General features: G+C 42.5%; 1 protein-coding gene across 6 annotated transcripts in view; it reads left to right on the forward strand.

Moving 5' to 3' along the window:
• Nucleotides 1-16,574, forward strand: part of SYNJ2 (synaptojanin 2) — a 103,940-nt gene that overhangs the window by 39,116 nt on the left and 48,250 nt on the right. For 5 of the 6 annotated variants that reach the window (XR_012158101.2, XM_073337776.2, XM_073337777.2 and 2 more), the window contains 3 exons: nucleotides 9,043-9,126; nucleotides 12,143-12,204; nucleotides 15,600-15,696. Coding sequence is in view for 5 of the 6 variants with exons in the window: in XM_073337776.2 (XP_073193877.1) it covers nucleotides 9,043-9,126; nucleotides 12,143-12,204; nucleotides 15,600-15,696 (243 nt within the window). In the remaining variant the exon portion in view is untranslated. The remainder of the gene's footprint in view (nucleotides 1-9,042; nucleotides 9,127-12,142; nucleotides 12,205-15,599; nucleotides 15,697-16,574) is intronic. The other variant, XM_073337774.2, reaches the window with a different exon arrangement.

Genomic DNA, 16,574 nt, shown 5'->3' on the forward strand with positions numbered 1-16,574 from the left:
TCAACACATAAACCACCATTTCTCAAACTGGGGTCCGTGGACCCCTGCGGGTCCACAAGGGTACTCCAGGGGGCCTGCCGGCCCCGCTGATCAACTATTCTACCTCCCTCCCTCAACTCCTCCCCTTCCCTTCCAGTGCCTCCTGCACTCTGGGGAGCAGTTGTTCAGTGGCTTGCGGGAGGTGGGGGAGGAGCAGGGATGGGCTGTGCTCAGGGAAGGGGGCAGAATCATGTCTGGGGCCGCTGGCCCCGCCGATCCACTCCTCCCCCTCCATCCCTCAACTCCTCCCCCTCCCTCCCAGTGCCTCCTGCACGCTTGGGAACGTCTGTTCAGCGGCATTCAGGAGGCGTCTGGAGGGAGGGAAGGAGCAGAGAGGGGGCGTGCTTGAGGGAGGGGGCAGAAAGAGGCGGGGAAGAGGAGGGGCAGGGGTGGATTGGGGGCAGGAAGAGGTGGGCCGGGGGTGGGGCCTTGGGGGAAGGGGTGGAGTGGGGGCAGGATCTGGGGCTGAGCGGGGGGGGCTTGGGGGGGGGGGGTCCACAAATTTTTTTAAATCAAAATGAGGGTCCTGGGGTTGCTAAAGTTTGGGAACCATTGACATAAGCCACAAGGTTCTCAATGGCACCAAGTATTTAATCAATCAAGAGGCCAGTGCTTCATCACAAGAAGAAGGTTTTTAAAATACAGTTATTATAAAATGACTGTGAATTTTGCTCTGAAAATAAAATCTTTTTTTTAAAGCACTTTTCTTCTAAAGTACGACTGATTCCCCATGCAAGAGAAGGTGGGAGAAAAGCTAGAGTGACCAGATAGCAAATGTGAAAAATCAGGACAGAGGTTGAGGAGTAATAGGCACCCATATAAGAAAAAGCCCCAAATATCGAGACTGTCCCTATAAAATTGGGATATCTGGTCATCCTAAAAAAATCAGAAGTTCTTTTGAAAGCTCATGTAACTTTATTCCACGCTTTTTTTTTTTTGCCTTTTTTTTTTTTAAAAGTCTGTTTTGTTAGGTCTAGACTACACTAGAAAAGATTTGCTGGTACAGACACTGCTTCTACTGGCAAAAATGTGTTGTAACCAGTACAGTTTACACTAGCTCACGAAACAAAATCAGCTGTGCCAGCAAAAGCATTTTTTCCCCCCAGTGTAACTGTGTCTATACTAGGGCTTTTGCTGGCATAAAAATGTCATAAAAATAACATCCCTAGCCAACATTATTATACTTTCAAATGTTTCTAGTGTGGACCTGGCCTTAATCTCCTTAAGAGGAAAGGGGTCTTGTGGTGAAGACACATGATAACATCGATTTTTTCATGTTCTGTGTGTATATAAATCTCCTCACTGTATTTTCCACTGAATGCATCCGATGAAGTGAGCTGTAGCTCATGAAAGCTCATGCTCAAATAAATTGGTTAGTCTCTAAGGTGCCACAAGTACTCCTTTTCTTTTTGCGAAGACTTCCTTTGTGACCCTAAGCAGGTCACTTAGCCGTGGATCCTGCAAGCACTTACCTGCATAAGTAGTCCCAGGACAATGTGCATGCACATGGTTAATTTATGGATAAGTGTTTTCAGGGTAGCGTCATAATTTTTTGTGTCACAATTTTTCCATCTGTAAAAAGGGATACTAACAACTTCCTACCCCCCAGGACTTTTGCAAGGCTAAATTAATATGTTGTCAGCATTCAGATACCATAATAATCTCCAGAATATAATAAGGGAAAGGTTCTGGAGATTTGAAATGCAATGCACTAGTCAGAAGGAAGATGCATGACAAAGAAACCAGAAAGTGGGTGAGAGATTAAAAAATTCCTCCAGCCAACTAAGTAGAGCAAAGAGGACAAAGAGAGAAGCTGTCATCTGGTCAGTGGCCAGGAGGCAAATTCCAGTACATCCCCATTGGGATAGACTTGGCTTTGCATATGGGGTGTGGTTTGATAAGAGGGGATAAAGCAGGACTTTAGGCTTCAGGTTTGCCCAGCAGAAAGGTGGAAACCCTAATTCCAACTGGTGCTGATAACAAACACGAGGGTGAAATGTGTTAATTTGATCTGGGTCCCTAAATTAACATGACAAAGCTAAATAATAGAGAGACAAGGTGGGTGAGGTAATATCTTTTACTGGACCAACGTATGTTGGTGAAAGAGACAAGCTTTCAAACTTGTCTTTTTCAGAACATGAAGAAAGCTTTGAAAGCTGATCTCTAATATCCTGAGACCAACACAGCTACAACTGCAAAGCAAACAAGGAAAGGCAGTCATATGTTTACTGCTGGGTTTGTTACATTTAAAATAAACAAAAAGCACTGGACCCTGAAGAACCTGAGACCTCCTATGTCTGCTGAAATGAGCACTTTCGTATTCAGCTATAGCCTCTCTTTCCTTTTTGGAAGCTACTCCCAGCCAAAAGAACGATAGTTTTAAACAAATGCAGATTTTAATGTTCACAAAGAGGTACATCTATATGGGAGAACAGAGATAAATGAGAAGGCCATAACTTCCAGCATACAAAACATCACCTCTAAACTTGGTCAACAGTTTTCAACGTTTTGAGGAGCAAATATACAAAACTCTGCCCTCAAAGCTTGAGAATCTATTTTTTGAAGATTGGAATTTTGGTGCCTAGTCCATTGGAAAACATATCTGTTGGAGCGCACAGATTTGTGCACATGTAGGTGAAATTTACCCCTGGGCAGAGGGAACAGAAAAAAGAGAAAGATGTCACTATGTTCGCCTTCTAAAGCAATATATAATCCCCGGAAACCATACCAAGTATAGTATAGTACCTCCTCACCCAAATAAGTGTGGGATGCTTTGATCTTCTTGTAAAGGAAGGAAAGTTAGATGTTGAGATGGGTAGCCAACCTTTCTTAGGTCAGCCCCAAATTCGCAGTGCTACCTCCTAGGTTCAGTTGCTAGTCCTGTATACAATTACTGTTTCTCAGTATGCCAGCCATTTGGGTCCACGGTTCCTTAGCTTATTTGATTATACTCTTGCAAGCTGGAAATGATTAACATAAAAATATAATGCCCATTGCATCACAGAAAAAGTGGGGTTCAGCCCCCGATGGAATGGCAAAATGTTGATAGATTGCTGACAGTTGAATGGGACAGGGGTTTGTCAGGAGCCGTGCAGCCTTCATGGGGCCTGCTGTACTTCTCTTCCAGTTCAGCAAGTCGTCATCTAAGAGTGGGAAGACTAAAGGTTTTTGAGTGATTCGGAACTGGAAGAGGCAAAGCCAAAGCAGGGAGGAAATGAGTACAGGGTGACTCAAGGACTTGGAAGATCAATAACTATAGGAGTGCTCTGCTGTTTATAAGGAAGAAAAAAATGTTCACTTTGTCATTGGTAATAGGTATAATTTTTGTCAGGCTAACTGTCCTACGAAAACAAAGTGAGAACTAAACATCAAGATACGTGAGGTCCAGTTCAAGCTGGCATCCACTTACCATTAGGAAGTAAAAGCCCTAAATTAAACTCTCTTCTGCTTTCACAGTAGACTACTGACTAATCAGCTATGAGGTAATATCTTGGCCATCTGTAATTAGAATAACATTTTGTTTCCATTTGCAGCAGCCTGTACAGTACTGGCATGCTGGCTCTGTGCTTCATGAATAAATATCACCCCAGGATTCTGAAAAGGCCAGACTCTCTTCCCCCTTTACAAAGCTTTAATTCTAATATTTTTCTGTTTTAAGAAGAAGAAACAATTAGCCTTCTCTCCAGGCAGTTCTTTAATGCGTAGATGGGATTCTTTTGTCTCCCACTGAGTTAGCCTTGTGGCATTTCAGCTCTGCAATGAGTCATTTTTTGTGGGCTGACTGAACTGCGGTGACTCATTGTGCAGAAAAGGAGTGGGGGAGCTAAATATCTCACTTTAGTTTTTTCTTTTCAAAATCGGGCCACCAGTCAATCTTTTAGTTACTTGGTCATTTAGTTTAATCACTTTACAAGAAAGATAAAAGCCGTTAGGCTGACACAGCAGAAGTAGAGGGTGAGGGGCATTGTGAAAAAGCCTTCTGAAAGTGTGCACTTGAACCAGCATTTTGTAAAAAAAGGGGCACCTCTTCCTACTCACAATGCTGTAAATAACCTTTTGAGAAGGGTTTGAAATGATACTTTGTTCCCCAGAAGGGGCCTAAATAACATGTTTTCGCTTTGTTCACAATGTTTCATATAGCAAGGAAAAAAGTAAGACATCTTTCTGATGGATTTCTACTGAGAACAAAAGTTAACTTGATTCAACGTTCCCCCCATTCCTTTCTTTTCTCCAGATTGTACTGAAGAAGCAAGTATGCTTTCCTTATTTAGATTATGTGCTTGTCAGTGTTAACATTTCATTTTTCTCCTCCTTCTCCGCATTTGTCTTCCAGGGAACTGTCAACTCTTGAGCGGACCTCTTTTTTCCCCCCAGTATTAAATTCTTGGTGTATGATTTTGGCTGCTTTTAAGCAAAAAGAATGATCAAAAAGATTAATTAGTGTGTGTGTGGGGGTTGTTTTTTGTTTTCCCCTATACGGTAGAACCTCAGAATTACGAACGCCTAGGGAATGGAGGTTGTTCATAACTCTGAAATGTTCATAACCCTGAACAAAACGTTATGGTTGTTCTTTCAGAAGTTTACAACTGAACATTGACTTAATACAGCTTTGAAACTTTACTATGCAGAAGAAAAATGCTGTGTTTAACAAAGTACTGTACTGTATTAGCTTTATTTATGTATTTATTTATTTATTTTATTTATTGGGTCTCTTCTGCTGCCTGATCACGCACTCTGGTTCCAAATGGAGGTGTCTGTGGTTGACTGGTCCATAAATGACTGGTCTGTGGTTCATAACTCTGAGGTTCTACTGTGTATGTGTGTGTGTATATATATGTATGTATATATATATATAATCTGTTACATGGTGTATTTAAAATTGAAATTTTACAGACCATAAAAGAAAATAGGATCTTTTTCAATTAACCTTCCCTTCCCTATTTTAAGAAAAATAGTGTTGGACCCCAATTCAGAAAAGCTTTGCAGTTTCATGACAGCAGTTACAGTAGCGCTTGATTGCTGCCCTGAATAGGAATGGATTTAAGCACATGCTTACGTTCCTTCCTGAATTGAGGCCTTAATATTTAGAAATGTGAATAGCTGTGTATGGGTCCTACTATTTTTTCCAGAGAAATTTTCATCAGGATTTTCTTTTTTGGCATCCTGATTATCCTTGTCAGAATCTGCTTTTTGAAAACTGTTACGGCCCTTCCCCAAAATGGTAGTCCAGATTTAGGCCTCATCTAAGTTTGTGGCTTAAAGACAGCGGTGGGCCTGATTCTATAATGGAATCCACACAGGTGGCTCCTCATTCCTTCACAGAGTCCTACTGACTTCAACAGCACTCTACTTGGGCATAGGATTCTGCCTGTGTTTACAGGATCAGGGCTGTGATTTGTTCTAGTCTGTGTGGCAGGGACCGAAGTGGGGTCTAATCATGTTAAAAAACCATTTTTCTTCTCCTGATCTTTGCCTGTTACAGAGCGGCAAGATGGCAGTTCTGAGACTTTATTGCAAAATTTAGAGAAAACTGCTTTTTTCAATGACCTGGCATGACTGTGAACTCCCAGTTGTCTAGGACAGTGGTTCTCAAACTGTGGTCCGCGAGCTCCATTCAGGTGGTCCGCGAATAGTTCCCTCTAAGGTGCATGCCTGGGCAGCCGCACGTGAGAGAATGAAGGGCCACCCACCTAATTTGTGTAGCCGTGCCGGCGAGGCTCCACTAATTAGATGCGTGGACCCTGGAGAAGATGCAAATGTAAGATGAGGTGGTGGCCTTGGGAGGAATAAGGTGTAGGTGGGAGGGGGCAGTGGGGTGAGAAGAGGGGGTGAGGGGAAGTTGGGATGTGCAGGTCTGCAGCAGCCAGAGAAAGATGTGACTTTCCGCAGCTGCTGGGGAGAGACACCCCCACCCCTTCCCAGCCTCAGCTCTGTGGCAGGTTAGAGACTCCCCTACCCTTCCTAGCCCCAGCTTGTGGGCTGCTACGTCAGGGGAGAGAGGGCACATCCATCGCATTAGAAAGGTAAGACTACTGATATTAAAATGAATTGTGTGCTTTTATTTATAGAACAAAAAGTTAATTATTATTAAGTTTTTTTTATGTAGCCCATTTTTCCAAAGCGCTTTACAATAGTTAGCTAATGGTAGAAACAACATTTGGAAAAATCATTAAGTGGTCCCTGAGACCCTCAGCAATTTTCAAGTGGTCCGTGAAAAAAAAAGTTTGAGAACCACTGGTCTAGGAGGAGTTAACGTAGGTGCAGTAATCTAGGAGGAAGTGCCCTTTTGAATGGCATGGCATGATCTTGATCCTAATCCACTTGGATGAATACTAGCCTCCTAGGAGTAGATTAGTCTGACTGTTCATATGTTCATAGATTCCAACGCTAGAAAGCTCCTTGTGATGATCTAGTCTGACCTCCTGTATAGCGCAGGCCATAAATCTTCCCCAAAATAATTCCTAGAGCAGATCTCCTAGAAAAATTTCCAATCTTGATTTAAAAACTGCTAGTGCTGGAGAAACCTCCACAACCCTTGGTCAGTTGTTCCAGTGGTTAATTACTCTCACTATTTAAGAATTGTGCCTTATTTCCAGTCTGAATTTGTCCATCTTCAGCTTCCAGCCACTGGATTGTGATATATCTTTCTCTGAAGAGCCCATTTTCAAATATTTTTCCCCATGTAGATACGTATACATTGTAATCAAATCACCCTTTAACCTTCCCTTTGCTAGGCTAAATAGATTGAGCTTATTTAGTCTGTCATTCTAAGGCATGCTGTCTAATCCTTTAATCATTCTTGTGGCTCTTCTTTGCACCCTCTCCAATTTATCAAAACCCTTCTTGAATTGTGGTCACCAGAACTGAACACAGTATTCCAGCACTGGGTGCACCAGTGCCAAATATGGAGGTAAAATGACCTCTCTACTCCTATTAGAGATTCTCCTGTTGATGCATCCAAGGATCACACTAGCCCTTTTTCTCAGCATTGCACCAGGAACTCATGCACAGCTGATTATCCACCACTATCCACAGAATTGTACTATATATGTGATACTGTATGTATATGATCTCCTTCTATAAGAGCTTTGTCTGTGTATGACATAATGTAGCTTTAACATTTCATTTCAAGTTATGCTGATAACTGACTCATCCCATTTGTCAGCAGGTGACTGTTCTTAAAATCATAAATGAGTCAAGATCCGACTCCAGAATTTCTTAGATTGTAGGCCAGATTCTGAGCTGGTGAGAGTCAGCATTGTTCTGCTAGTGTCAATGGAGCTACACCAGTTTACACCAGCTGAGAATCAGGCCTGCTCTGTCTGACTTTATTTTCACAGATGATTAGAGAGGTCATTGAGTCATTTAATTTTTATGACTGGCCTGCTCAGTGAGGAAAAGAAAGAGGCGAGGATGGGGTTACTTACTTCTCATGTTGCAGCCCCTTCACATTACACCAAGTACTTCCTAGGGCAGAAACAGAAGGAGAACAGCATCAATCTTAGTTTTTTATAGAGCACCTGTCACCATGGTAACCAAGCATTGCCCACAATTAAGAGCATTGACTGAAAAGCCATTTTGAACAAGTGTGTGTTACATCATGACCTGAACTCCATCAGGCTAAGCTTGGTTCTGATACTGTCTCCTTTTGTGTCCTTGATGAAGTCACTTAACCTCTCTCTCAGCAAAATGGGGATAATAATAGACACGTACCTACCTCCCAAAAGTGTTGCGAGTGTTTGTCAGTGATATATGTAAAAATAATATTTTCACCTGTTCATCTCAAAGCACTTTACAAAAGAGGTAATTTTACAGATGGGAAAGCTGAGGCACAGGGCTTCAGTGATTTTCCCGTGGTCACCCAGCAGGCCAGGGGCAGAGCCAGGAATAGAACCTCATTATAGTCGTGTGGTAACTGGTTTCCCGTTGCCTAAACCTCTTTCTTATGCAGCCTCTTTCTTGGCACCTGCTGTTCATCCCATTTTGGAACTACTGCCAAGCTGCTAGCTGATAAGCTAAATGATAGAGTGTGACCAAAAAAAAGGCACCTGAATGAGCTGACTGATACCATTCATCTGCTGGGCTTTGGAAGGCTCATTGTGATGTACAAGAAAACTGAGACTTGTATTATATGTCACAAATGCAAAAGGCTCAGGATTCCATTGCTAAGTATAGGCCAGGGCAGTGAAGTTGGCTTTACACTCTTGCCCTGTGGTAATACTATGTATGAACATACATCCTTTTACACTAGGCTCATTGAAAATATAATACTTTTGGAGGTAGGTTTAGAGGGGAGGATGGGGTACATCCTTTGTGCGTCTAATTGTCAGCTTTGCTGCAAGATTAGTTTACTAGCATTGTTCACAGAGATAAATACAAAGGGTGGGAGAGAGTGCTGGCTGGGGAGAAAAGAGGACTGGAAAGATTTTACTATAAACATCCTAGATAAGAAATAGTGCACATAATCTTATTCCCCGCCCATCTCAAAATAGGAGCGGAAAAGCTGAAGGTTTCACACACATTTTATTGGCCACATTGACCAGACAAAATGTGTGGTCAAAGAAAATAGTTTAATAGAGCAGCAGATAAGCTCATCCCACACCTGGCATTTAACCATCACTGGTCACATGGAGTGATGACATCTCCATAATTAAAATTCTATGAAAGAGAAAGTGGCCTGTCTCAGTCTGTCCACCAGCGTAGCTAGTTCATCTTCAGTGTGAGGGAAATCTCTGTCATACAAGCATCTGTGCCTTAAATTCTCTTTTATTACCAGTGAGTAGCAAATTAAACCTAGTGAGTTGGCATGAAAGCAAACAAGGCATGATTTTGTTTCCATTTCTGTGAGGTCAGGAATACTGACAGAGATTGAGATAAAGATAAACTGAGATCCACCATTCGCCTTTTCTTCAGTATTTGTATCTTAACTTGTGTTGTCTGATTGAGGAGTGAGAACAGTACTTTTCACTGAAGAATCTCTTTTCCTTTATGTTGTTGCTGCAGACAATTTATTTGGACGATGACATCTCTTCCTTTGTTCAAATCAGAGGCTCCGTCCCACTGTTTTGGGAGCAACCAGGGCTTCAGGTAAATATAATGAAAAATCAAGTGGCCTGTCACTAGCGCTACTAAAAGTTGCATAGGATTTGTTTATTAATGGTATTCATTCACTAGGAGACTTGCTCTGTGAAGTACTGAACTCTTTCGACTCTGTTTCTATTTGTGGGAAAGTTAAGCTGTTTTTAAACGGAATAGGCAAATATCTATCCAGTGATTAGTTTTTGAAGATTAATATTTTAAGTGCTCAGATAACTCCAGAGAAGAGTTAATAATTTATTTACACAGATGTTTCTTAATAATGTTTTTTTTACTTCATCCAGAATAACCTTTCCATCTGAAATGCCAGTTTGGCATGGTGTCTTAGTCCCCCATAGTATAGGTGAGGGCTCCAGTGCAGGAGCTGTATGATTTTAAAATAAATATAATTGGTATATGGGTGTATTCAATAGATTTCATAGATGCATAGGCTGGAAGGGACCATGAGCTAAGGCCGGAAGAGACCATGATGATCATCTAGTCTAGCTTCCTGCATGCCACAGGCCAGAGAATTTTACCAAGTGTTTCCTGCATCAACTCCAATAACTTACATAACAATTTGAAAGTTAAAATGTGTTTATGATTATTTGTATTATCGTAGCACCTCGGAACCCCAGTCCTGAATCAGCACCCTGCTGTGCTAGGTGCTGCACACAGAACAGAATGACAGTCCCTGCCCCAAAGAGCTTGCAGACTAAGACAAGAAATGGTTACAGAAAGACCAATGGGGGAGTGCAAGGAAACAATGAGACCATACTGATCAGCATGACAGGCAGTGATCTCAGCAGCCCAGCAGCTTAACAGTTGTGCACAGTTAGATGCTATACACCAGGGGTGGGCAAACTATGGCCCGGGGCCGCATCCAGCCCCTCAGACATTTTAATCCGGCCCTCGAGCTCCTGCCGGGGAGCGGGGCCCAGGGCTTGCCCCACTCCACGCATGCCATGGCTCCGCACGCCTCCTGGAAGCAGCAGCATGTCCCCCTTCTGTCTCCTACGTGTAGGGACAGTAAGTGGGCTCCACACACTGCCCCTGCCCCAAGCACCGCCCCTGACGCTCCCATTGGCCAGCAACCGCGGCCAATGGGAGCTGTAGGGCCAGCAACCTGCGGACGGGGCAGTGTGCAGAGCTGCCTGGCCGTGCCTCCACGTAGGAACTGGAGAGGAGACATACCGCTGCTTCTGGGAGCTGCTTGAGGTAAGCACTGCCCGGAGCCTGCACCCATGACCCCTTCCAGCACCCCTGCCCCAGCCCCAGCCCTGATCACCTTCCTGCTCTCCGAACCCCTCAGTCCCACCCTCCTACACCCCAGGTCTGCACCGCCAGCTGGAGCCCTCACCCTCCCACCCGCACCCCTGCCCCAGCCCAGAGCCCCCTCCCGAACCCTGAACTTCTCATTTCTGGCCCCACCCCAGAACCCGCACCCCAGCCCCCAACTTTGTGAGAATTCATGGCCTGACAAACAATTTCCATACCCAGATGTGGCCCTCGGGCCCAAAAAGTTTGCCCACCTCTGCTATACATCCCCATAATTTTCAAAATCTCATTTCCAAAATTCTTTTGTTTAGAGTAGCTGTGTGATCCAGCATTGTGCGTCAGTATTTAAAAGAGATGAATGTCATCTAAATACAATGAAGAATAAAACAAACACACAAAACACCTCCCTACAAATGATATTGACGTTTTGGGCCAGAACCTACCTGCAGTCGTCATGCCAAACGCACACCGGCCGCACTGAGCTTGACCATAGAATTTAACTCTACAAGTCCAATCCTAGAACACATTTTCCACATGGGCCGCTTCCTGAAGCAACTATTTTGTTTTTAAACCCGTTTCCACCCAACCATTTATACTGGCCACACTTTCAATGAGATGTCATTGAAAAGCTCAAGCAAGAGGCAGCCTGGTATTTTCACATTGTCAGAATAGAGGGAAAAAAACAATTTAAGTATGTACATAATATGTAATAAGAATAAGTTATCTTTTTAATATTCTATAATAATGTCTGAGACTGATTTAAATGCCTCAGGTTTGCTTGGATATGAATTATGACAGTTCTATATTGCTTTGTATATTCTAAAACCTGGAGATTATCCCTGAATTTAGTGCTTATGGCCTTTTTTAATACAGAATTTTTTCTCTCTCTAAGAAGGAAATGGCACACATTTGTGCTCATTCAGGGCTGGATTGTGCAACCTTTACTTGCATATGTGAGCACTTACTCATCGGAGCATTCATTCACTCCTTGTGTACGTGTGCTGGCGCCAAAGTGAGGAAGGGTTGCCCTTATGTAGAAAGAAATACAGATTAAATGCTGACAAACAGTTAACCAAAGAAGATTTTTGAAAATTCTGATTGGGTCTTTTAGAGGATTCAGATATTCATTGGAAAAAATACAATAAATATATATATATTCAGCTGCACTAAATAGAAATACCAGTACTTATAAATTATTTAAACCTACTGCTATTGTTAGTGTTAAAACTCCCACTGACATAAGTGATACAGGATGTAGCCCATAATCCTTTATATTTAGAAAGCACCGTGCAAGTATTATCCAATTAATCTAAAAAACAAAAGATCGAACTAGTCAGTCCACAGTCTCGCCATAGAATTGGTGGATATGCAGTGCCTCCTGATTACTTACAGGGGTAAGGAGGATTGAGCACAGAGCACGCTCCTGTGGTGCAGTGAGATTTTTGCTAGAGTATTGTCCAGGATAGAGAATTTGTTTGGCCATAAATAAGGGCGTAGGTGTTCCATTAACAAATGTTAATTATTCATTATTTTTCATTGTAATTGAAAATGTTGTTTTCTAATAAAAGCTGTAGCTAAGCTTTTTGTACTAAGTGCATTATGCGTATGGGTGTATGTAATCTGTTCGGGGTGTCTGGGTGCTAATAAACAGACATTTTCTTTGAGGGAAATAGACATCTAATGATTCAGGATTTCAGCAGCTTAGAGAATTACTTCATAATATTTCTTCTGTTTTTTTTTTTTTTTTTAGGTTGGTTCCCATCATCTGAGACTTAACAGAGGCCTAGAAGCAAATGCTCCTGCTTTTGACAGGTAGGCTTCACTAGACTCTGTCAGTAACACATCAGCTAAGCATGTAACCATGATTTCACAGCGGTATTCCGTCCCAGCGAACCAGAGCTGTTAGAGAAGGAAAGCACTTATTAGATCATCTAGTCCATCGCCCTTGCTTTTGCACAATTATTCCCTACGGTATGGTTTTAGTGCTTTGTCCTTTCTAGTTTTGGTGGAAATTGAATCAAAATGATCTCAGCCTATTTCTGAAGGAGTTATGAAATTCTGAATACTGTGCAAAAAAGTGCCATGTAACCACTTGCAAGTCAAAAACGAGAAATTTACATTTGGAAATAGCCTCTCCATACTCTTTCTTCTTCTCCTTTTGTCCCAACCAAATAGAAGCTAAATGCAAACCCCGTTGCCTTCTGAGTTTATTTTTCTCCCTGTTTTTCTATGACTGGAGCTTGTTGCTGCAGAGTAACAGCAGCAGCCCATTCTCCGCCCCCCCCCCTGTGAGATGCTCTCCTGGTAACATTCTTTTGCTCCGACCCAGAGGAATGGATCTAACCCCATCAGACTCTGCAACTCTGCTGGAAGCTATCCAAATATCCAAAATCCATACATTAATGTGGGTCTTCTGAGTGCATGATCATCAAGTGGGGAAAACCCTGCAGTTCTTTGGGAGCAAATTCATATTGGGAGCTTTGTCTGAGAGAGGATTTGACCTCTGATGAATTACCACACCCTAGTCTGCCTTCGGCATGTGATTTTAAGTGATAAATCAAAATTTATATTCAAGTTACATGTCTATTTTAATAGGCCGCAGTATTTTCTTGATTTCACTTATTGCAGCTTTTAGTGGAGATGATTATTATCGATCACTTTGTAGCACCTCAGGACTCCGGTCAGGGATTAGGGTCCTATTATTCTAGACTCGCTACTAAGAAGTGATGGTGGGGACTCTGCCCCAGGATCTTACTGTTTTCTGGTTCCTGTGGTAGTCTACTCTGGGAAGTCTCTGCCTGCCACTTTCCCTGAACTGCCTTCACGTTGGAGGGTTTCACTAAGCAGAGAGGGAACCCACATAAGGTAATATTGAGGATGCATAATCCACGAAAGGTTGAGGGGAAACTGTGATGCAGATTATGACCCCACTACCCCATCTAACCCCAAACCCTGTTCTCCCTACCCCAGAGCAACCACAGAGAATATGTGAACACTGCAGCATGGCGTGCGCCTCCAAACCCAGGTAGACAGACTCGTGCTAGTGGGGCTCAAGCAGTATGCTAAAAATAGCAGTGTGGATGTTGTGGCTTCAGCAGAAACTGAGGCTAACAACCCAAGGGCTTGAGAGCCTGAGCTGCCGTCTGAGCTGCACTGTCCCCACTGTGGTTTTTAGCTCACTAGCTCAAGCTGAGCTAGCGCAAGTCTGTCTGTCTGGGCTGGGAGGCTCTCTCCCGGCTACAGTGTAGACATACCCCTGAGTGGCTTCCTCATGGTAGAGTGAAGTGGGAGAATGGCTTGGATCTAGCTCCTCTCTTACTTGTGTACATCACAGCCCAGTTGCCAGATCAGAATTGCATGAGACAGTCCAGCCCAAACTAAATTTTTAAAGGATTGTGTTAAGAGCGTTTCTGGTAAGGGGCAATTGAACATTCATACAGAAAAATTCACTGAAGCCTGTAAAGTCACTGCAGCCTTTTCATGTGTTTTGGCATGGCCACAGTCTGTTAATTTTTCACAGCTCACACCTTGACATCTTGAAAAGACACTGGGAGCAGTGAATACAAATGTCCTGTTTTAGCATCTGTTTCTGATAAATCCCAATGCAGGGCTCACATGAAAGGTTTTGGATTCGCCTTTTTATATGTTTGTTTTTAAAACATCCTACTTCCTTTTTTTTAAGTGGACTTGAGGGCATTTTGGTGTAACTATTAAGTTCACAGTAGGGGCACTTTGATGCCCTTTATCACAAATCTGGAGGGGAAAAAATGAAAAGTCACATTCTTAGTCCATAAATAGGCTCCAATGCTTCAATTGGAGCTTTGCTGAGACCCACTGAATTCAAAGGGGCTGGCTGGCTGTGTGGAGCAAGGTTCTGCCTGCACAGATCCAAGTGTAGGATCGGGGTTGTAAGATAGCACCAGCATCTTTGGCTGTTTTTCTTTCAGGAAAGCCTGCCAATTTTTTTTGTCTTTTACAGGGCACATTATTTCTTGTTCATGGGACTCATCAATGCAGCCTATGACATGTACTTGCCAGTTAGAGAGACAGTAACCTTTTAACAACACTATCGCCAGGCCATGCAAGCACTGGCAGCACAAGCAAGCTTTTCATTAGTGCTGTGTTAGCGTGCGTTTAATACCTGGCCTTTGCTTTAGTGCTTTAGCAGCTTTAACTGCTGCAGGGTTTCTTACGTTTGGACCCTTCAAGGCTCTTGCTGAGCTTGTTTAACTCCTATAATAAACACACACATACACCCAAACAATATACACACATGTGTTGAGGGGAGAATTTATGCCCATGTATCTACCTACCTAAGATCTGACTCTTAACCACCAACCTGCCTGCTAAAAACATACAAGTGGAATGCGAATAGTTTTACAAACCTGAATTATGTAGCAGCTCAGAAATAATTGATCGGTGTGGCTGATGACATTTATCTGGCAATGACTCATTTGCTGACCTTGGGTCTGGAATCCCAGACCATAGCTGACTCTCTAAGCACTTGTCTACACTGCCTGGGAGATCAACAAGTGGCAATCGACGGTCGATTTAGCGGGTGTAGACCCGCTAAATCAACCGCAGATCGCTCTCCCGTTGACTCTTAATCGAGAAGAGTAGCGGGAGTTGACGGGAGAGCATCTCACGTCAACATCGCATAGTGTGGACCCTGCGGTAAGTAGATCTGAGCTACATTGATTTGAGTTATGCTATTCACATAACTCAAATTGCATAGCTTAGATTGAATTTCCCCTGTAGTGTAGACAAGGCCTAAGGGTTCAGTCCTGCAAGATGCTGAGCGATTCCTGGAGGTGCTTAGTCCTCTCAACTCCCATTGGCTTTGCTCAGTCCTTGCAGTTACAGGGCCATAAAAAGGCCGCATACGTAGGACTGTATGAAAACTAACAATGTTATTGATCATCTGAGCTCTGTATCCTTGTCCTACCTCTCCAGTCTTTACACTCAATAAAAGTAAAGTATCATTCCAGTTATTAATTCCACAGTTACTATGATGACAGAAAATGAGGGCCCTATAAAGCAGTTCTTTACTGTAAAAGCTGACTAAAAGGAAGCTAAGATATATTTGTGGAGCTACTGCTGTTGAAACCTTCAAGCAGCCAGCGACCTCTTCTGCAAGTGTTTTGGAAAGGGTGGCTGGTACGTGATATATATTAAACTAGATTGTACTGCTGCTGCTACTGTTGCAGGCATATGATGCTTCTGAAAGAGCAATATGGAAAACAAGTGATTGTTAACCTGTTGGGAAGCAGAGGAGGAGAGGAGGTGCTCAACAGAGCTTTCAAGGTAAAAACAATAACAACAACTTTTGTTAAATTGCTGAGCGTCAGAGTCCTGCTTCTTCAAGAGGGAAAATCACTTGAGATCGGCCTCAGGGCACCTGATCTGAAGAAGTTAGTCCAGGAAACTGCACTGCCTATATTGCATCTTTCTCTTTGTGTGTAATATTTCCTGAATGGATGATCAGGCTGTCTTTTTCCTTACTTCTTCAAATTGTATTCACTTTTTCTTTACTAACCTCTCAAGAGAATTAGGGTAAATATTCAAAAGCACCGAAATGCCATTTCAAAAGTGATGTAGTCACTTAGGGCCTGATTTTTAATGGTAGTTAGGCACTTAAAATTGCAGCAAGGCAACTAGTAGGGTTTTCAGAAGTACTTAGCCACCTAAGTCCCAGAGTTAACTCATAAGTGCTCTCAGTTTCCCTATCTGTAAATTGGAAATAATGATTATTTACTCCCCTTTATAAAGTACTTTGAGATCTATAATTAAGAGCTGAATATTGCTACTCTAAAATTACAGTCTTCTCACAAATGTCAAGATAGAACTACAGGAATCTAAAACTGACATCCCTGGTGAATTCTTACTTAGATTATTTTAGGTAGTGCATATGCAATATCCACATTCTTGAAGATATTATCCTCACCATTTATAGAATCCTAGAACTGGAAGGACCTCGAGAGGTCATCTAGTCCAGTCCCCTGCACTCATGGCAGGACTAACTATTATCTTATTAACAGTTTATGGGTGCAAAAATAACGTCTTCCTTATTTTATATGAGATCCATCTTTCTCTAGACAAGTTCTTTACAATTATCTACATTGTTTGTTATGATCATAGAACAGGAAATTGGTTACTAAATCAGAATTTAGTGCATCTGTCAT

This window comes from Lepidochelys kempii, chromosome 3 (genome assembly GCF_965140285.1).
Source record: "Lepidochelys kempii isolate rLepKem1 chromosome 3, rLepKem1.hap1, whole genome shotgun sequence".
NCBI lineage: Eukaryota > Metazoa > Chordata > Testudines > Cheloniidae > Lepidochelys > Lepidochelys kempii.